At 48.5% G+C, this 20603-nt stretch overlaps 2 protein-coding genes across 10 annotated transcripts; one reads left to right on the top strand and one right to left on the bottom strand.

The window, feature by feature from the left end:
- Window positions 1-20: 20 nt before the first annotated feature.
- Window positions 21-4185, top strand: MTRFR (mitochondrial translation release factor in rescue). Of its 3 annotated transcripts, none has more exons than XM_038187414.2 (4): window positions 21-122; window positions 1676-1986; window positions 2586-2821; window positions 3848-4185. In XM_038187414.2, the coding sequence occupies exons 2-3, from the start codon at window positions 1711-1713 to the stop codon at window positions 2796-2798; spliced, it is 489 nt and encodes a 162-aa protein (XP_038043342.2). In that variant the 5' UTR covers window positions 21-122; window positions 1676-1710; the 3' UTR covers window positions 2799-2821; window positions 3848-4185. The 3 variants fall into 3 exon arrangements, with proteins under 3 accessions (XP_038043342.2, XP_038043338.2, XP_071880476.1); XM_038187410.2 differs by having other exon boundaries at window positions 22-122; window positions 2586-2826; XM_072024375.1 differs by lacking the exon at window positions 21-122 and adding an exon at window positions 1252-1400 and having other exon boundaries at window positions 2586-2826.
- On the bottom strand, window positions 4124-20512 carry CDK2AP1 (cyclin dependent kinase 2 associated protein 1). Of its 7 annotated transcripts, none has more exons than XM_005016295.6 (4): window positions 20296-20512; window positions 8721-8827; window positions 7733-7859; window positions 4124-4950 (listed from the first exon to the last, which is right to left on the bottom strand). In XM_005016295.6, exons 2-4 carry the CDS (start codon window positions 8796-8798, stop codon window positions 4883-4885), a joined length of 273 nt encoding a protein of 90 aa, XP_005016352.1. In that variant the 5' UTR covers window positions 8799-8827; window positions 20296-20512; the 3' UTR covers window positions 4124-4882. The 7 variants fall into 7 exon arrangements, with proteins under 7 accessions (XP_005016352.1, XP_027325547.1, XP_027325548.1 ...); XM_027469746.3 differs by lacking the exon at window positions 20296-20512 and adding an exon at window positions 19170-19585; XM_027469747.3 differs by lacking the exon at window positions 20296-20512 and adding an exon at window positions 17507-17957.
- Window positions 20513-20603: the final 91 nt, after the last annotated feature.

The raw sequence follows: 20603 nt of genomic DNA on the forward strand, positions 1-20603 counted from the left end.
GCCCAGAGGTTGCCCCGCCCTCAGGGGCTGCGCGTGCGTAGAGGCGAGCAGGTGCGTGAGGGGACGCGCGCGCATGCGCAGTGCGGCGGGGAGGGGGGTGGCGGCCATCGCGGGGCGCTGAGGTGAGGGCGGCGGGGCCGGGAGGGGATCGGGGACGGGCCCTGAGGCTGAGGGGGGTCCGGGAGCGGGGACCGCGGGGCCCTACAGCCGTGAAGCCGCGGTGCGGAGCCTCCTCAGGGGTCCTGCCGCCGCTGGCGCCGTTGCCCCGGGCCCACAGCGCCCCCGGTAACCGGGCTGCTGGGCAGGGGCTCTGCGAAGTTTGTCTGCGGGTTTTTTTTTGCGGTTAAAATAATAAAAGTTGCCTTCTGGTGCCGCCAAGCGGAGGTGTTTAATTGCGAATAAAAGCTTCTTATATTGGCCTCATCGGTGATGTGTAACTTGTGTGGGTATCTGGTGTTCGGTGCTGCTGCTTCGTGTGCTGAAGTATTTTCTAATGAAGCAAATTTAAATATTTAAAGAATGAAATCGTTTACTAATTGCTTACCTAGCGCCTTGTTGAAAAACAATATTTGACAGCAGTAGAAGCTGGTGTTCCTCATTGTCCATGAGGAGCTGAAGCATAGTGCCAGCCCCTGTGGCTGTGTTAACAGCCTGACCAGGAGGAAATCAGCGGGTGAAGCAGTGTGCGAAAACCCGGTGGTCTCCTTGCCCTTTGGTTCTCTCTCCTCCCTCAAAACTCCCTGATGGGCTGCATTGGAAGTCAGGAGAGTAGAAAATGAAGCTTGTTAACAGAACCAAAGCAGGAGAATGCTTCTGATCTGAAATTTAGCTCACCACTTCAGACCACTCACCAAGTTCTATGTACACTCTATAGCTCAACCACAACGATTAGAAAACAACGCCTTAACGGGGCAAGTTCGAAAGACAAGTCCAGATTATCTCATCCATTTAGGTAGGGATTACTCCATGTCCTGTACTAACCTAGCATAAAATAAAATCTCAGAATTCAAAGTCATAGATTAATCTAGAACTGCAAATGTACATCCCTAAGTTCTGCCCTGTACCACCAGGCAGTTGTCTTGACTGACCAGTCGTACATCTTTGTGACAGGCAAAAATCCCCCTTCCCGTTCTAACTTTAATTTCTCAAGCTGTGTTCTCCCAAATCTTTACAGCCCATAAATTTGCCGCTTTTTCCAGCAGGTTTCTTTCAGTAATTTTGAGTGCTGGTTAAGGCAACAGAGGATTCCTGCACCCGCAGCAGTCCCCAGCAGTTCGAGCACGTTTTGACAGGTGGATTGCAGGTCCTGTTGCCAGCAGGACAGAACCAGGATGCACAAGGAGCGTCAGCAAAGGCTTTCCTGTCAGGCTGCAATACAAATTTGTTATTCTCCAAGTGGGGTAGGAATACTGATTTAATTTATTTACTGTTTTCCAGATCCATTTCAGCAACGCAAAAATAATCTTGACTATTTTAGGAAACCTAATTGCAATCAGAACTGAAATCCCATGTGGAATGGTAAATGTTTCGAGGCAAATAGCTATGAAACCAGTTCAAAAGGCCTTGAAAATAAATCTATAAGTAAATAAAAACATCACACAGGATGTGCAGCTAAACTAGAACATCTTAAAATAATGATTCTGATCGTAAACCCTATTCCCTACGTCTGTTTCAGGTTTCTTTCCAGAGAAACTGTGTCTTCATTTCTGTATGAATGTCCCAAGTTTATTGCATATTACATTCTTACTGAGACAAGCACGTACAGCATCTTGGAGGCCATGGATTTTGAGGAAGCAGCAACTTTCCCTGCTCAGAATGCCCTTGTTTCAGGCAGCAGGAAAGAAGAACTCTCTCAATCTCCTTGGACTAACTGAGGCACAATTAGAAGAACAGTTTGTAAGAGGTGATGGCCCGGGAGGTCAAGCCACTAACAAGACAAGCAACTGTGTTGTCTTGAAGCATGTCCCATCTGGGATTGTAGTGAAGGTAATGACATTTTAATTCTTTAAGTCCCAAGTTGCAGCATGTCCTCCAAGTCTCCTTTTATAGCGAGCATAATCACAGAGCAAGTGTCACAGAGGAAGAACCTCAGCACAAAGCGGTTTTGGTTAATGGTAGCTAAATAAATGTGGGGTCACAGCCCATCTTTCTAGCTTTGGCACGCAGTGCTATTTTGTAGTTTCAATAAATCGCATCTCCTTACCCTACCAGTGACAGCCTTTGAGTTCCTGTCTCCTGCATAAATGTACTCATTAACTTATCCTAATCTGCAAATTCTTTTTAAGCATTACTCTTAGGTACCTATTGTGGGTTAATACTTTTCAATTAATCTTCACTTCCTTATCATAACAAGGGGGAGACACAGTTCAGTTAAACTCAGAAGTAGGCTTCCAAGGTAATGTGGAAGCAATCTCGTTTGCCAACAGAATTACAGATTAATGCAAAGGCTGGTCTGGCAAGTTCCAGTAGCAAGTAACTATGAGGCAGCCTCACCAAAATACATCATCTGGATACAAAAGTTCTAGCAGGAAAACAAAATAAACAGGTCAAAGTTGCAACAGAAGTGTTGTACTGTGTTTCCTCAGTGTCATCAAACAAGATCAGTGGAGCAGAACCGAAAAATAGCCAGAAAAATCCTCCAGGAAAAAGTTGACCTCTTCTACAAAGGCGAAGATAGCGATGTTTTTAAAGAGAAGAAAGCAGCAGAGAAGAAGAAGCAAGAGAAAAAAAGAAGAGCAAAGGAAAACCTAGAGAGGAAAAAGCAGTTTAAAGAGATGCTACAATTGGATAGCAAATAAACATGAAGAACCGACTGGCTCTGGTAGGGTAAGGGAGAAGTTTGTCATACCTAAGCACAGTTTTCCTACTAACTATAATGTAGGGTTTCATAAGCACAGCCAAAATATTGAGTAGTGACCTGCTATTACAGTAAGACTGGAGTGTTAAAAGCAGGATGTGTTCTTACATCTGTCTGCCATCATCTCATTGCTCATATTTAGTAATCTGTTCTGCCAAGTTCAAAAGATGATAAAGTAAGCAGATCCTTCTGCCTGATATGATAACTTAGGCTGTTTCATAGGAGTTCCAGTAAATAAGGAGAACAGACCTTAAAGGTCTTTCCATCCTTACTCAGACAATGCCTCCACTGATAGAAATCCTTCAGAAACAGTGGCCAGGTTTAGATGAGAAATGAAAAGTTGCTTTGTGCTATTGGTCCTGATGATGGAAACAGATGCACTGATACAAAGAGCCACCAGTCACAGGCTGTCTCCTTCAGATCTGTTAGCTTAACTGCCTGCACAGATGCTCCATCCCTCTCAATTCTGAAAGAATTCTAAACATTACCTTTACGCTTACCTAGAGTGGTGGTGAGCATTGCTGGGGAGCCGGGGAAGGTGGTCCTGCAAGTGAGGGCTTGTCAGACATTTTCTTCCGCTTCAGAGGCAGAATTAGGTCATTAGAGGTAAAGAACAATGTGCATTGGAAGCTGCCTGCCAAGGCAACAGAGTCCAGTTCGTCCAAGCTGTGAAGCAGTTAACTTTTCTTCTTAATGCTATATTCTTTTCAGGGATCCGTAGCTCCATATGTATTAGATATCCCAGGTATCCTGTCTTCCCTAGGATTTAGATTTGGTTGTACTGTAGTGAACTACAGTTCTGTTTATGCTATGCTGCAGTTAAGCTTGGGTATTTCTGTAACTTCACTCATTTTGATAGTTACCCATTTTATGCAGCTGCTTTTCCTTTGTTACTGTTACTTTGGAGCCACCAGTGAAGTATACTTTCCTATTTTAATACCGTTAAAATGCTAATTGCTTAACTAGAGCTTCTCTTTAATTTTCGGACAGAACCCTCACAGACTGCCACTGCGTTCTGACTTTCAGCGATGAAGGGAGAGAGCTTCAAGAACCAAAGCTGTTATACGTATTTTGAAAGCAAGGTACGCTACTAGCAGCTGTACCACCTGCTTAGAGAGATCGACCGCATCAAGGGAAACTCCCCAGCAATCTGCAGGCCCGTTCCCTTGTCCTGAATTTGAGCCTCCTGCATGAAGGTTAAGACTTTGCTTCTCGTACGTAGAGTATGGATCTGATTAAAGTGACTGTAGATACTTTTAATACAAATTGTTAATGAAAATAAGCTTTATTACATCAAGTAATAAATACATACAAAGATGCAAATAACAGTTTTAGTAATTTATCCAGAATTTTCTTTTTTTTTTGTCAAACAAACTGAAATCTCCAGCCTTAATGTAGAAATTAGCTTTCAGGACGTTGTTATTATTTAATAGGTTTCCCTATTTTCCATATAACTCATGCACTTTAAATGGACTTCAAAGCACTAACAGTCATGCAAATGTTTATGCAAAACGAACAAAAAAGGAAAAGTAAGAGGAGGGGAAGGTTATTTCTAAGCAGGGTCTATGCTGTATGACAAATTGTGACATAGCAGACTACTAGGTACAGCATGCTATTCTGCATTTATTAAAAAAAATCCTTAGAGCTTATGTCAAACTTTGAAAGATTGACCATTTGGGGTTAAGTGAATATAGTGAAAATTAAAATAAACAGAATGGGACTGTGACTGGATAAAAAGAGAACTGAAATATAGCCTGGGAGAGAGAGCATTCCTCTGCATGCAGTTCAGTTTTCATGTTTTAGAAACATTTTAGGGAGTTTTAATGTCTTTACAAAATGCAAACCCTCAGTAAGTTGAAAAATCCTTGTTTTATCATTCTTAACTATACATTTTTGTAAGGGCAAAAAAAGAAAGATAAAACATTCAAAATAAAGGAATTTGTCTGAACGTTTCAAGAGTCAAAAGGAATAGGTATTACTTTTTCTTCATTAAGAGATGGAAAATCTTGCAACTGCATTGGTGGGCTAGGATCTTGCGTTTCGCTCAGTCTCAGCCAAGCATTCCCGAACTAATCCTCTAGCATGAATAATGCCTGCAAAAGAATTGGACATATTTTAAATGATCTCATTAAGGTGACACTTGCAATGACAGTCCACAGAAAGGTTTATGTATTTCTGTCCTGAGTTGCTAAGGCTACCACAGCTTGCTAGAGAAAAGGGAGAGATCCTTCACTTACCTAACAACAGCCACTACTAAAGAAGTTTGCTTTCCCAAACTGGCATTATAAATTGAAAATAGCCCAAACCAGCAGTCAGAGCATTATGAGCTCTGCAGGTCTGCAGTGAGAGGTATAGCTTAACATGCAGTGCAGGTCTATTTACAATCAGGGACTTAATTAGAAAAAAATAAATCTTTCCAACCTGTCAGTTATTTTGCTACAATGGGGTGAAAAAAATCCTAAGTTATTTAGGGAATCATTTTAGCAAGGTCTAAAAGTCTTAATTAATACCTTGGAATAATTTTCCAAGTGGATGCATCAAAGTCCAAGCCTTCAAAAAGTTGCCTAAACACAAGTTGCATCTCTTGTAAATATAGGAGGATATTTTTTATGCTGTGTGCAGAAAGTCACCTCCTAACACTGGCTCAGCTCCCAGTGTAAATCATCGCTGCTTTACATGCTGCCGTATCTACTCTAATCTGGTAGACATAATGTGGAATTTTCCACTAAGAGTCCTGTTGCCTTGAGTTCCAGCAATCTGGACCTTGAGTCTTAATCCTGGATCTGAATCTAGGTTCATGTTCACAGAGCTGCCCGAAGAGTAGAGCTCGAGTTAGATTTTATAATAGGAGACAGACAGATTTCTCTCCAACAAGGTTATATTTTAATGTCAGGAAAAGACGGGTGATTTCTCTGCTCATTCGTGCTCCTTAACAAGGGTGGACAAATGACAATAAGGCAATAGATGAAGTTTAATCTCTACTTAGAGGTAATAGATTCTGTCTCTAGAAGGCTGCTAGCCCAGAGCAGCCTCTACATCCAAGGAGCAGTGATTTGGGACTTAATGTGTGCCAGGCTTTGCAGAGGGTTAAATCGACACAGACAAGTAAAGCTGCATCCCGCAGCTGTGGGAGGCAGAAATGCACACTGAAACCAGTATACTGGGCCTAGATCGGGTGGCAGGACGCCCAGTTTATGCAGCAGAACTACCCTGAATTATGTAGAACACTGGGAATTTGGCCAATTTTAGAGGTCAGCAGCCTTTGTGCTTAGAAACAGGTGGAGCTGGGGACAGGGACTTTATTCAGCAATAACCTCCACATGGCCATGGAGGCTGCAGTCACATGGTTACTCTCAATCATTTCTACTCTCACACTTGCCCATGCTCCTTCAGCCATATGGCTCCCAAAATGCAAAGAGAGGTATGTCTGTGACCAAAAGATGGCAGCAGAAAGTACTTATTTTGGATTTTCTGCAACATTTGCAAGTCAGTCACAGTGGCAGCACTGAATCTTAAACCTACATTAGCTAAGGAAATCCTCGCTGCAGTAAGGAGCAAAACAGCTTTGTCTCAACTAACCGAACCGTTATGTTCAAAGAACGTCTGCCTCTCTCCCGATCCCTCTCAGGTTGTCCCTGTTAGCCTATTGCCATTCATGATCTATTAATACTGACTCAGGCGATGCAATAAAGAGAGACTCCAGCAACATTGATTTTAGCTGGGCCAGATTCCACTTACCACTCATCAGCAGACTTTATTGCATCCTTTCCCAGAACAGCTACTAGTCATTTTATTGCATGTCACGGCAGATATATTACTCTCCCGTAATGGTTGAGCCTTAAATAAAGCTTTGTAGTCTTGAGTGAAGGTAAGGGGGATTTGCGAGGTGGTGAAGTTAGTCTGTTACAATAACATTCCCATTCAGGTTCGAATGAATGAGCCAAACTCAGCACAAGGACCAAGGAAAGGGAGGAAAAGGTAACTCCGTATACTGGCAAAGGACAGAGCTGCCAGCGCAACCATTGTCAGTGGCATTCAGGGTCACTCCAGGAGCTGGAGCAGCGGAATGTCCCACTGCTCCTTCAGAAATATCCCTTGCACGTCCCCTGCAGGGGACAATGTCAAGCTGATGTCAGCAGTGGGGAATGTGGGGGTTTCTTTTACACTGCGAGGAAAGGGCATTTCTCTGACCCCTTTTAGCTGACTAAGCAAAGCTAAAGAGACCTCATCAGCCAGGCCTAAAAGCTTCTGCGTCCCTTCCGAGCGGACTGCTAATGACATCCACTTGAAGCAGGTAATGGAGCCTAAGCAGCCCGACGCTCCACGGAGAGCAAGAACACGTATGTTTGACATCTTGGTCTGAACAGCTTTTGCTGATAAAACCACCTTGTTTTGCCTGTCTCTCTCTCTCCAGCAGCCTTAGTGATTTACCACCGTGTAATTCACTGCGTATTTCTCTAATCAAAATGCACTTCAGTAAAGGGTCTTGGGTCAAGTAGGTGGGTGATGTTTATGAGAGGAGTGAACTTGGCTGCATATTTCTGAGGATAGGGAGAAAAGGCAGTTGAAGGAGCAAGCAAGTGACTAGGAACCTGGCAGAACACCTCCAACTGACAACATAAGGGTTCTAAATTAACTTCAAACTATTAACTGAAAATCCCCTTGTGCCCATGAAACACATTTGGCCACTAGTTTATCTATCAAATCCAACAAGAACAGAGTATACCAAAGTTTCAGTTACTCGTTAATACACCTCGTTTACTAACAAGCCTCAGACAGCTGTCTGCTTTCAAGGGGAAGCACTGTCACGAAGCTGTATATAAGCAGTCAGCACACAAAGAGTATGGGACATTTAAAAAAAAAATCAAACCTTACCTCGTTTTAGCCTCTCCATCGCGCTTTTACTCCCAGCGTACGTGGGTCTGATCTCTTTTCCTAACTCTTCTATGATAGCTAGAAGTTCTGCATATTTGCTTTGCGGTACTTGACTGCTGCTGGTACCCTGTAGTTGAAAGTAGATTGATCTCAATTAAACGCTGCTAAAAACAAAACAATAAGAACACACAGCAACTGGAAATTCACAGAGGACCAGAAATAGCCCTGGAAGCCACTTTTTTTTTTTTTTTAAATAAAATTTCCTATTTGTTACATAAACATTATTTTCTTTTTGCCCTTCCTGCTACAGTTGGACAAAATGCTACATGCCCTTCCAAAATCAGGCTTAACTGGGAGGATGCAACTACAAGATTGGAACCTTACGTGAAACAGAAGTTAAATCAGTTCTACAAAAACAGCAAACAGAACTACTTGTTTAACCCCCTCTCTGCTTTTATCAATGTTCAGATGTATGTTCTGTGGAGGAGCTAGCCAGGTAGGGAGAGTGAGGTGTAGATAAAACTGCCCATATGATAAGGGGAATCCTGTAAAGTGGTTAATAAATTTCACAGAAAAACCAGCTGGATTCTTGAAGCTGCCCATAGGAATGTCTGTAACACGCACTTCATGAGACTGTAAATCTTACGTTATCAGTTTGCCCAAGGAAAACAGTTAAAGGTGTAGGAATATCACTTTTCGAACAAATAATTTTTTAAAATGTCACAGCCCTTCCTAGCAGAACATAACTCAAGACACGGTTCACTGTGACTCAGAAGGGACTAACAGTTAATTAGTAACTAATCTCACTCAGCACTCTGCTTAGTCTAATTTGATCCCAAGACATGTGCGATGAATCAGTCTGCCATTTGGGTTTGATTTCAAACCTTGGTGGGAGGGAGGAACACCTCAGATTACAGGCCACAAGCCACGCAAACCATGCAGACGTAGGGTCGGAGACCTGGTTAAAGCAAAACAAGCAGAGCTGTACCTGCATCCCTTGTGTATACCCTAGGGACGGGGGTCCGTAGTCGTTTATAAGCTGTCTGTATTGCGCAGACGTTGCCATACTTGTGGAGGGAGAGTGAACGCTCCCAGCTGTAGAGAAGAAGAGAAAAAAAATCTGTTATTATCTAACGATGGATTAAACGGTTACATCGGGACACACTTGAGGTAGCTTTTCACTTTTCTAAAGCCGTAACCTCTCACCTTTGTCTAAGCCGACTAACGCCATGCCAGAGCCACACTATTCCCTAGGAAGAGAACAGTTAAATGAACGCTTCCCCAACGTTTGCTTTACATTTGAAAATAGCACAGCCTGCAACATTATCAGCCCAAATTGTTTGCCTAAGAGTGAAACGGTGTAACATGACAGGTTGTTCTGCCGCGACAAACCAAATATTAAGGAGCCCTATTTTTGCATATATACATTCCACAGAGATGAGTCTAACGTACTGGGCTATTTTTACTTTTTCGGTGCAAGTTATCTGAAAGCAATTTTGCAACTCAAAGTGTCATCACATGGTCAACGGCACTATTTTCAGCCGATGCCAAAACTATTCATAGAGAACAGTCGGTTGAGGTACATGGGATCTGCTGCTCATTTAGTGACATCGGAGGTGAAGAGCACTAGCGTTATTCCTCTTTGTGTGATATCAAACATTTTTAGCAAGTCAAACAGGGCGGCGTAAGTAAACCTAAGGAAAAATAACATCTCTTTGGGTTATGGTTACTTTTTCTAGTGTTATAGAAAAATATGTATATGCATACGGGGTTGTGACTCAGCTAAGAGTTAAAGAAGCAGACTCAGATGTGATCATTGGCGAGCTGCTCCAGAAATGAGGAATCAAAACACCTCTCCACCCCGCAACGGGAAGAATCTGGGGTTGGAGAAGCAACCTTTAGATTTTTCTTGAAGGCCTTAATTATGCTGCCCCTTTTACAACTGCTTTAGGGGACCTGCTGGTTATGGGCTGCGCACTCAGAACGAAGGCGATGTTCGACCTAGCTGCTGCTCTTTTTCACTCTTGCAGCTAAGCGCCCCTGCATCCACTGATGCTGCTGTCTTCGCCTGCAGGCACAGACACAGCCTGCCTGCTGTCGGAAAAAATCTCCCCTCTTACAAACTTCCTTGCTGCAAATTCCCAACTGCCTTCCCCGGGAGGAACAGATCTTATTCACCAGCCTTCATTTGAATCTAAATTAAACTGATGCCAAAAGTCACTGGGGCTCAGAACTATGTAAATCACTAGCTTTGTTTAAAAGTTGCAAGTGATTTCATTCCCTGTTTCCCCTCACTACAAAAAGAAACAGAAAGCCAGTAGTTTGTGAAAAGCACTGCTGAACAGACTCTCCTCCTCAGTTGGGAAGTCTCTTTCCACTTCAGAATTAATCACAGGATATCACTGTGGTGGTGTCTTTGTTAGGAGAAGAGAGCATGTTCTTAATTTCAACTAGACATGAAATCCTAACGAAGGTAAACTGGGCTGGTCACTAGGTCAACTTAAAAAAAAAAGGAAGGTTTCTCTGTCTTTAACTAAGCTAAATTTTCTGGCTTTACAGTGTGCGTTTCTGTTACTACAGTCTCACGTGGAGCTAATTGTCACATTTTGCTGAAGCATGGTAAAAAAAACTAAACACACCCATGGAGTACGGCTCCTGCACTGTGAAGAAACAGAACGGATGCCAGCTCTGCTCTCAATCAGTTCTTCACATTATCAGCTCGAAATGCATGCACAATTGCAAGATTTCTGTACTTACAACTCAGCCAGTATTTCACGTCCAGATGACTGAATTTCAACACTTATCAAACACGGCACAACAGCAAACCGCATCTTTCCTCCAAAGATTTCAAAATGCTCCAAAAACCTTAACGAACCCTTTGTGCTATACAGTAGGAAGGTTTAATTACCTCGATTAAGTAAAGAAAGACTTAAGCGATTTTTCCTCACGTACAATAAAACAAAAGACCCATCCTGTAAGGACTTGTTCCTAAGCTGTTCCTGCAGGCAGTCACCCATCATGCACACAAGCCCTGGGAGCTCCAAACTGGTTCTGAACCAAGGCAGGGACTTGGTTTTTGTTTTGCTGAGTGGGTAAATCAGGATGCCTGAGCCTGGTCACCCAAGACCATTTTCCACCACCCTACCAGTTAATGCCAGTATCGATGGTAATTGTTTCAGGTCACACTGATTGAAACAACTACACGTGCTTCATCTGTATGAAATAACACCGCAGGGCACGTTGAGCTAAGAGAGAAAGCCCTACAAGAAACACGAGGTGGCAAAACAAAGCAGTGAATCCGGGGCCAACCCAAGCTTGGCGGACACAAGGCGCTGCGGTGGACAGGAGCCGGCCTCGGCACGGGAGCACGAAGCCAGGAATGACTCAATCAGCACAGAACTACGAAAAGAAACGAGGAGAACTTTGACCAGGCAGCGATGAGTAAGGACCTGCCGCTGGAGTCTGAGCATCGCCGCCGACGGGAATCAGCAGTCAGCTCGGTGGCGGGTGCCGCTTCGCAGCCAGGGGTGCTGTATTGTCTCCCGTACCCAGGCGTATGCAGAGCTGTGCTGCAGACACTAGAGGCCATCGCTGAGTACGGCGTGCCCTGCCAAATGACAGATCGTGGTAACCATGGTGAGTTTACCCGTTTCTTTGCAGTCTGCATCAAAAATGTAATAAGACATAATGCCATGCGCCGACCACTTTATCAGCAGCAGCAGGCCCGGAGAACAAAGAAAAGGATTCGACTTGGCCGTGGCACCGGGCTCCGCACACCCGTGCCAGAAGTTGCGCCACTCAAACTCTGCTGGAGGGAAAGGAAAATGAAAAATCCCCGATTTCACCTCAATTCAGGATGATGCAATCGTGAACCTGAAATTAATTGTGGGGGTATCATTATCTCGCAGGGTAATGGACCTTAGGCTTTTTGACCTATCGCTCCGTATGTTAATCTCGAGGAGAAGCCGTGGGTCTTAGATGACTATTAGTCAATTAACCCAAAATACATCTGCCATCTGCATGTCTGAACATCCTGTACGTCTCAGATTTAAAAAAAAATAAATATATCACCAGCTACTGCTATTACTGTTAGGAAGCAAAATTAGGCCAGCGAGTCTCGCAGTCAAGACCCAGTCAAAAATCAGTTTGATGATTAGGTATTCACTAGAGAGGAAAAAAGGAGGGGGGATCTAAACAGGCTTGCTCTCTCATGTTAAAATAACAATGGAGACAAGACAGTTACGAATTGACAGGATCGAAAAGGGAGTGTGCTTGGCACTGAATTCGAGTGACACCGTGTATCACCTCCCAAATTGTCTCAGCACTTGCTGCTGTTTAAAACCTAAATTAATGTACACACTTTCCTCCCTCCACTTTCCTAATTAAATGTATACAAAACCTTTTATATACCCATTTATTCTTGTGCCAACAATGTCTTTTATTTCTGTATTCACACAGAAGACTGACAGAAGCGTTTTTTTCTCCACAAAAATACGGTGATTTTCTTGCTAATCAATATTACCCTTTACCAATGGGGGGGTAGGGAGAGGTCTACAATACAGCAAAAAGAAATGAGATTTTTTTGCCAAGATCTCTTCCTTCCAGTGGTCTCTCAGAGCCCCACTGAACACCCTGGAAGACAAAGGACCAAGAACCAACCTTTGTTAGCCAGAACTCCCACTGACCAGGAATCTCCCCATTTATTTCCAGTAGGTTTGTAGGGATCCATTCGGTTCCTCCTCTACTGCTTCCGAGCCAATTTGCCAGTCTTGAGTTTTAATTCTTAATTGCTGTTGCTTGCTGGAGAAGTAACTGGAAAGGCAGCTTACTGCACACCCCGCAAGGAAGTGGTGGGAGTGGGAACGCTGGGGGTACTCTTACCTGATCTGCTCCCAGCAGATGCCATGGCATCCACGCAGCTCCTACTGCACCCTGTTTAACTCGCACAAACAGCAAGGAAAAATCAGGAATAGTTCCTCAACTCAACAAGTTACTCCCATAAAACTGACTTAGGCAAGTAGAGCCAACCCCACCAGACATGTATTTCTCTACCACCTGCACATTGTAAGGTCCTAAAAAGCTCCATGTGTAAGCTCCTGCCATTTTACTGCCTCTGTATTCAGGAACACGATGGTATCTAAGAAGAGATCCCTGCAGGTATGCAGGATGAGACAGCCAGGAGTTTCCCTGTGAGGACGTAATTTTTGCCCTAAAATGGCCAAGTTTGCAGCAGAACACACGGGGAGCGTTCACGTGAGCTGCTCCCAACGTACACTGTGGGGCAAGTACCTTCCAGCCCGGGGAGAGACAAAACCCATCGCAGAGCAGCCGCTTCTGCAGCGAGTATTTGCACACAGCCTGAAACACGGCTGTAGTGTTCTGCCTGGCTACGAGAACATTTGACTCCCTAGCCCTCCGCGCACTTTGGCTGAAGCTCAGCGAAAGCTGAACTTCATCCATCCGTGGGCCACCACATGCGTGTCTGCACAAGCAGATCTACGGCACAGCCAAGCAACACACCGAGCTGTGCAGGAGCTGCCAACCCAGAGCAAAAAATGCTGACAACCCCTATTTCCCCCAGCCCTCCAATAAAGTTTTTTTTAATTTAAAATAATGGACCCCATTCTCATTCGCACAAAACGTTCCTTATAGGACTGGCTGTGAAAGTTAGATTTTCACCCACTATTTCCCCCCTCAAACAGCCCGTGTGGTAGAAACAGACCTTTCTTTGAATAAAACTATTTCATTAAAAAAAAAATCCAGCACACACATATAAATATGTTCTCAAGAACTAGGACATTCTTTACCGTAACAGCCAGAGGCCTTGCTCTTTTGATCTGTCACACTCTGGGCCTTTCCTCTGGTACTCTCGTTCCATTTAATCTTTCCATGTGGATAACGGCCATGTTTTATGTCTGCTCTTTCTTCCTCCTCCCTCGCTTTTTTTTTTTTTATCAGAAAAACAAAAGACAGTCCCTCAGACTCCCCACCATTCTTCTTTTCTAGCTTAAGATGGGCAATTTCTACATTACTGAGTTATCTGGCACAATGGGAATGGTTCAAATGATTGAGGCATTTAGGATGTGTACACCACATGTAGCTGGAGTGAGGGGGTAGGATTTAGGACTAGATTGTAGTCAGGTCCCCCAGGACGAGTGTCTGTACCAGGGATATGGCTCAAAGCTGCCTTTGGTTTGGGCCCCATGCTCCCATTAAAGGATGCAGTGCCAGCGTTGCACAACTGGAGCACAGCTTCTGGTTTACTTTTATGCAAAAGGAATGAAGTTTGCATGAACCAAAACCACCCTGTAACTCAACCAACAAGTGGTGGGTGGGGACGATGAGGAGATTTGCTGGTTGTGAAAACCATACCGTTCATTGCTTTGAACCTAAGTGCTCTGGCAGACAAAGCCAAAAGTGCCAGCTTTCTAAATGTCCCAACAAGTCCACTCAAAAATTGCTAATTCTGAAACATGCTTACTGTGTTTCTTTTCAGCCTGCTCTTTACCTCACATGGATTTCCAGTGAGCAGGGAACCAGCAAATTTCAGTTTGAATCTTGAGGGTTTGAGGATGGAATATCAGCTACGTATCCTAAAAACTATCCCCTCTGCTAAGACGTGAACACTTTGCTCCCTGCATTGCTTACGGCAGCATTCCTTCCAGCACTCCCACTCTAAAAACCAGCTTCTCAATCTGGACAATATGAAACCTAAGCTGTCTGCAAAGGGCGACAAGCAAGGCATTTGCTCATGCGAGTGTGCGCTGCGGTCTTAATAAGGAATGACCCAGTAGTGTGCTCGGTTTCACCTCGCAGGACTGAATGAAATTGGTCTCTCCAGTTGCAAGAAACAGCCCCAGTTCGGGAAGTTCTTTCTGGTTCACCTCTCAGCGAGAATTTATGCTGTTCACCACAAGGCTCCTGCTCGCTGTGGGGTGCAGCAGGTGCTCTGTCGGCCCCGTTGGTCCTCAGCTGCGGCAGTGCCTGCTGCACAGGGCACAGCCCCTTCCTTCCCTTGTCACAGTCTGACGGAATTTATTTCCCCAGATTCTACGCACGCAGGTTTTTAAGCTTTATGACAGGAGTAGGGGTTTGCCTCGATGCCTGCCATTTTTGGAAGAATTGGGATAAAACCAAAGGAATACCCCAAGCTCTTTCTGCTGGCTTCTGGATCTTAAAACTACTGGTCTCAAACCTGTGCATACTCTGAACAAAATGCTGGTTAATATCTCCAACAGAGCCAGAAAATGCCTAGAAACAGGGAAAATAACAGAACTACAAAATCACAGAATGGTCTGGGCTGCCCCTGGCGCCATTCAGCCTGGCCTTGAGCACCCTCAGGGATGAGGCACCCACAGCTCCTCTGCCTCGCCACCCTCTAAGTGAAAATTCCTCCTCAACACTTCACCTGAACCTGCCCTGTTTAGTTTAAAATCGTTCCCCCGGCCGCACACCCCCAGCTCCCGGCTGGCCCCACAGCGGAGCCGCCCCGGCCTCCCAGCACCCCGTGGCCTCCTCTGGCCCCGCTCCAGCAGCTCCGCGTCCTTCTGGTGCTGGGGCCCCTCCAGGTGGGGCCTCACGGGGGCGAGCAGAGGGGGACGATCCCCTCCCTCGCCACGCTGCTTCCAATGTGGCCCAGGGGACCGTTGGGTGCTGGGCTGCCAGTGCACGGTGCTGGCTCATGTCCTCTCGAGCCTGGGCAGTCCCTGTGGGTGGCAGCTCTTCCCTCTGAGGTACTGATGGCACCACAGAGCTCGGGGTCACCCACAGACTTGCTGAGGGTGCCCACAATCCCACCCTGCATGTCACCGACAAAGACATTAAACAGCTCCAGTCCCAACACCGCCCTGTGAGGGACGCCACCCGTCACCGGTCTCCACCTGGACATGGAGCTGCTGACCACAGCTCTCTGAGAACGGCCATCTGGGCAGTGACTGCGACCACCCAGCCCAAATATAAACTAAAAACCAGCAGTCTACAAACTGCACGGCTGCTGTAAAGCTCTCTGCTCCCACCGAAGTCGATGGAGAAGCCCCGCTTTACCTCAGCGCTTCGGCCGGCCCTCTCACAGAGGAGCTGAGCTGAACAATATAAAGCACAAGGCGAGGAGGAAGCTGTGCCTTGCAGGGCTCAGCACAATAAGCAAGAGAATAAAAACAAAACACTGCTGTTAGAAAGGGTAACAGAGGCTCCCCTGGGACATGGCAGGGCCAGGTGAGGCTGGAAGGAAAAGCCGCAGCAGCACAGGTCCTGCTTACCTGCCGTGCAGGGAAGGTGCTCGTGAGGGAGGTTAAATGGGGCTCCCCGAGCACAGACAGTTTGGAAGCGACAGCACTAAAAGCAGAGGACAGATTCCCAGAGCACAGGCACCCCAGGAGGGAGATGGATAATTTGGCCAAAACACTACGAGCCTGGCTGCAGGCACCCCTTGAAGGGTGTCACCAGTGACTCGGGCAAGGCGAGGAGGAGCAGGCACCGAATCCTGCTGCGCCTCCATGACCTCCTTCCCACAGCCTGGTGTGAGGCAGAGCAGTCAGCACCCGGATGCCTCCAGCACCCTGACTCACTTGCGGAGCAGCTGCGTCTTCCTCACCCGCAGCCATCCCCGACCTGCCCACAGCCGGCCCCACGGAGCCTTCCTCCCCAAGTGCCCCCGTCCCGAGGCAGCCCCTCTCCCCCAGGACTTCAGCCCAGGTTTCCCAGTCCCCAGCACGCTCCCGTGCCAGGACGGAGCACAGTCACCCACCGAGCACGACTGCTTCACCTCACCGGGCCACTCACTGAGATCAGTTTAAGCACGATTTCGCAGGGCAGCTGCTCTCAGGCTAAACTTGAAAGGAGTTAGCTCTGCAGCGAGGACGCGGCTCCAGGAGCTGAGCCTGCCCAAGCACTCCTGCACCAGAAGCCCTGCACTGCAGGGAAGCAGCGTTACCTCCCAGAGGAAAATCCCTGCGAGATCCACAGCTGGCCAGAGCCCTCCGTCGGCTGAGACCAAAATACTCAGCATGCACACGGAGAGGCTTCTGCAGGGCTGGTTTCAGGCCAAAAGGGACAGATTTCCTGTTTTCCTCTCCTCTGCAGGACGGGGGAGGGGGGTTCCTTCACCCCAGGTTTGGAAGCGACCCTGGGATTTCTGCTCCCGGCTGGGGGCATTCAGTGCAAGCACAATAGCGAAGCAATCTCCTGCAACTCAGAATCAAGCTCCAGAAAGGAGGGGGCCATCTGCAGTCATATCACTCCGAACGCGATATGTGCAACTGCAAGGACTGCTTTGTCTAACTCCCTTGGCCTTAGGCCACGGTGCTGGCAATACCACTAGCTAGAGGAAGAGCTGGTGCGTGAGGATAATGGCAGAAGACAGGGAGGGAAGAGAGAGCCCATTTTGGATTCCGAGGAGGACGTTCTTTCATTGAAAAGATTCTGGGGGTGTTGAGGATGATCCGAACTGAGGAGAGAGGACAACTTAGACAAGAATAGTTCTAACATGACAGCGAACTGCTGCTAACTTGCCATTACGGGAGGGGGGAAAAAAAAAAAAAGGAAGGGGGGGGTAGGAAAGATAAAACTGCCTGAAAGAATCTAAAACCCCGATCGCAGCAGGAGCGTTAGAAAGCACACGGGCACGGCAGCAGGAGGACCGGAGGCAGAAACTTCACCGCTCAGCTCGTGCCGTGAGCGGCAAGCTCGCAGCCCTCACCAGCAGAGCAGCCAGCGCCGGGTCCCCCCGCGGCACGACCTAACCCGCACCCCTCACCCACCACCGCAAAATACCACCTTTGTTCCCCCTGCAATTTTACGGCTGTTCCGGAGCGCCAGGCACAGGTTCTCGTGGGAGCCGGCAGGAGAACGATTTCCCTTGCTGGGCTTTGTTTTGTTTCTTTCTTTTTTTATTTTTTTTTTCGCCCTCCGGTGACACTTCTGCTTTTTGTCAAAAATCCTCAGCACATCCCCTGCTTCCTGACCCCCTTGGCTGGACGGTGCGCGGCCCCATGGCAATCCCCACGCTGCTGCCCGGCTTGCCGAGCCCTCCGGCACTCGCAGCCCCACCGAGCTCAGCTCCAAGCAGGATCGGAGCACGCAGGATCAGATCCCGCACGCAGGCGGCTGAGGTGCAGGGACCTCGGCTCCTTGCACCAGCCGGTGACAATTCCTCGCCGTAAAATAAGCTCGCCGCTCTCCCAATAGCTAGGGCAGAGGTGCGCCTCGTTAATCCCTTTCGTTCACCCACATCCCAGGATTACGACCACGCACCGGGGCAAGATCTCCCTCCCTCCTACAACGAGCAGCCAAACTTTCCCCTTCTCAAAAATCAAAGAAATTAAAAAATAAAAAATAAAATCAGCCTTTCTGCCTGCGGACGGTCTGGTGGCATCCCCGCCGGCTGGCGCAGCAGGGGAAGGGAGACGGGAATATTAATTTTAAGTCGGCACTTAAACTTCTCCATTTTGGTTCGGTTTAATACAAGCGAGATCCCCTCCAAATTATCCCAGAGCTGAGCGATCGCTGCTGCGGCTTTGTTCGGGCTGCAGCGGGGCGGCCGCGCACCCTGAGGCGCAGACCCCAGCACCCACCCGCCCTCACCTCTGGAAGGCAAGGGGAGGGGGAAAAAAATAAATAAAAGGAAAAAAAGTTAATCCCATCAAGGAAACTTTTCAGAGAGGAAAGTTGGAAAGGCTCCCGTATGGATCCAAGGAGGTGTGGGGGGGGGATAAGGAGTGGTTTTGGGGGAAATAAAGAGGAATTCCCGTGCACCCCCATACACACACACACACACACACACTTCCAAAAATATTTGGGGGTGAGCGGAGAGGGCTCGCCCGCCCGGGGCCACCCCGCCGAGCTTGGGTCGCTGAGGGGCAGCGGGGAACCGAACCGAGACCCCCCCCCCCGACCCCCTCAGCGGCGGCGGAGGGAGCGGGGCCGGGGTCCCGGGCGGCCCCCTCAGCCCCTGAGGAGCGTGAGGCGAGGCGAGGCGCGGGGCGAGCGGCACTTGCGGCGTCCCGCCAGCAGCGGTCCTCGCTGAGGCGCCGCCGGAATATTCCTGATCCAGATCAATCAGCCGCCCCGGGGAGCCGGGCATGGAGGAAAAAAGCCGGCGGCCGGAGGAGAGCCCCCCCCGCTCCCTCCCTCCTATCCCTCATCTCCTCCCCTTCCCCGGCGGCGGCTGAGGCGGCTGAGGCGGCGGAGGCGGCTCGGGGGGCGGCTCGCGGCGCCCCCGCGGAGGGGCGGCGCGGGGCGGGCGAGCGCCCGGTAATGGCGGCGCGGAGCCGGGCGCGGGGAGCTGGCTGCCCCGCCATCGCGGGACCGGGCACCGCAACTCGAGGCCGGGGCTGGCCGCGGGGCTGCCGGTGGGGGGGGGGGGTTGTGGGGGGGGGTGGGCGGCACGGCGGAGCCCCCGCCGCACGCCTCCCAAAAACTTGGCACCCAGTTGACTTACCCGGGGTGAGGGGAGTCCCGGGGATGTGGGCGTTCAAGTTGGGCTTGTAGGACATTCCCAGAGACATGGCCAGCGGGGGCGAGGAGGAGGAGGAGGAGGAGGAAGGAGGAGAAGAGGCGTCCCGAAATTCCCCGAAGCGTCTCCGCGTCTCTCCCAGACACTTTGGGTTGTTTACAGCGGTAGCAGGCACCGGCAAATATGGCCGTCAGTTATATTGACACCCACAATGCAATATATCATCCATACATCATGAGGAGACGCCGATCCCAAAACTTTAGGGGAGACGAGGCAGCCGCCCGCCGCCCGCCGCCGCCGCCGCCCCGCGCACCGAGGCGCGGCGGGGGCGCGGAGGGGGCGCGGCGGCGGGGGGGTGCCGCCGCCATCCCCTCCCAGACAATGGAGCTCCCCTCAGGGACGCCGCCGCCGGAGGAGCCGGGGCGGGGAGGGAGAGAAGGAGGGGAGAGGAGGGGAGAGGAGGCGGTAGAGGAGAGAAGGGGGGGAGAGAGAGAACCCGAGAGGGGGGGGGCGTTTTAATCAACTTCGCAAAGTTTGGCCGCAAACTTCGCCTCCGCCGCGGCCCTGCCCGCGCCGTGAGGGGAAGGGCTGCAGCCCCCTGCCCGCACTCACCGGGCCCAGCGCTCCCCCCCCCCCACACACCGATTTCTGTGGAAAATACCTGTTGATAATTTTAGAATATCGTGGGTTTTTTTCTCCCCTCGGATGCCGCCAAGGAAAAATCCGCCTTTATTTTATTTTATGTTTTTCTTTCTTTCAGACCGCTATTATCTACCCGCCTGAAGGTTGAAGGTCGACGGTAGATTGCGGCTTCTGAGGGATTAAAAAATAAATATTTTTGTTCGTAATGGACTCATTTTCTGCTTGCGAGCAGCTGTAAGCTTGCCCACCAAATATATATATTTACTTTTCTAAATTTGCGGGATAAATGTTGAAGCTTTTTAGCCTGCGTCTGCCACTCCACAACTCATCTTCCACCCTCTATCATCATTACATTACTGGGGTTTTACTAATACACAACCACTCAGGAGCTGGATAACCCCTCTGAGGGTATCCTGCCCGACCTGAGACCCCCAAGGTGAGACCCCAAGGTGAGACCCCCATCTCTTACCAGAAGCCACTCCAGGAGCAGTGAGGGTGCCTGCAGTTTTATTGCCCAGGCTAACGTCTGCCCAGTGCTATCCGCTGCTTTCAGTGCCAGAGATGGCAAAGGCAGGGAGCCCAGTCCCGCTCCTTGGAAGTCAGGGGCAAATTCCTTTGAAGTGACGCTGGTTCAGGCCTGTAGCATCTCTGGTCGAGGGCTGCTCTGCCAAGGGAGGCAGAGAGCATCTCCCTCACACAGACACAGAAAAAAATCGTGGGGCAGCTGGGTGATTTCCTCAGCAGGGAGAAGAATCGAGCGAGCCAGATACTGAGCTC

Source organism: Anas platyrhynchos, chromosome 16, assembly GCF_047663525.1.
Source record: "Anas platyrhynchos isolate ZD024472 breed Pekin duck chromosome 16, IASCAAS_PekinDuck_T2T, whole genome shotgun sequence".
Classification (NCBI taxonomy): Eukaryota; Metazoa; Chordata; class Aves; order Anseriformes; family Anatidae; genus Anas; species Anas platyrhynchos.

What these genes read in the sequence shown, in the direction of transcription:
- MTRFR (XM_038187414.2), top strand. Translation starts at nt 1,711, where the DNA reads ATGAATGTCCCAAGTTTATTGCATATTACATTCTTACTGAGACAAGCA. An exon ending in CATCTGGGATTGTAGTGAAG is followed by an intron (nt 1,987 to 2,585) that starts GTAATGACATTT and finishes GTGTTTCCTCAG; the next exon opens with TGTCATCAAACAAGATCAGT.
- CDK2AP1 (XM_027469746.3), bottom strand. Translation starts at nt 19,236, where the DNA reads ATGTCTCTGGGAATGTCCTACAAGCCCAACTTGAACGCCCACATCCCC. An exon ending in GGTATACACAAGGGATGCAG is followed by an intron (nt 7,860 to 8,720) that starts GTACAGCTCTGC and finishes TTTCAACTACAG; the next exon opens with GGTACCAGCAGCAGTCAAGT. An exon ending in GATGGAGAGGCTAAAACGAG is followed by an intron (nt 4,951 to 7,732) that starts GTAAGGTTTGAT and finishes ATTCTTTTGCAG; the next exon opens with GCATTATTCATGCTAGAGGA.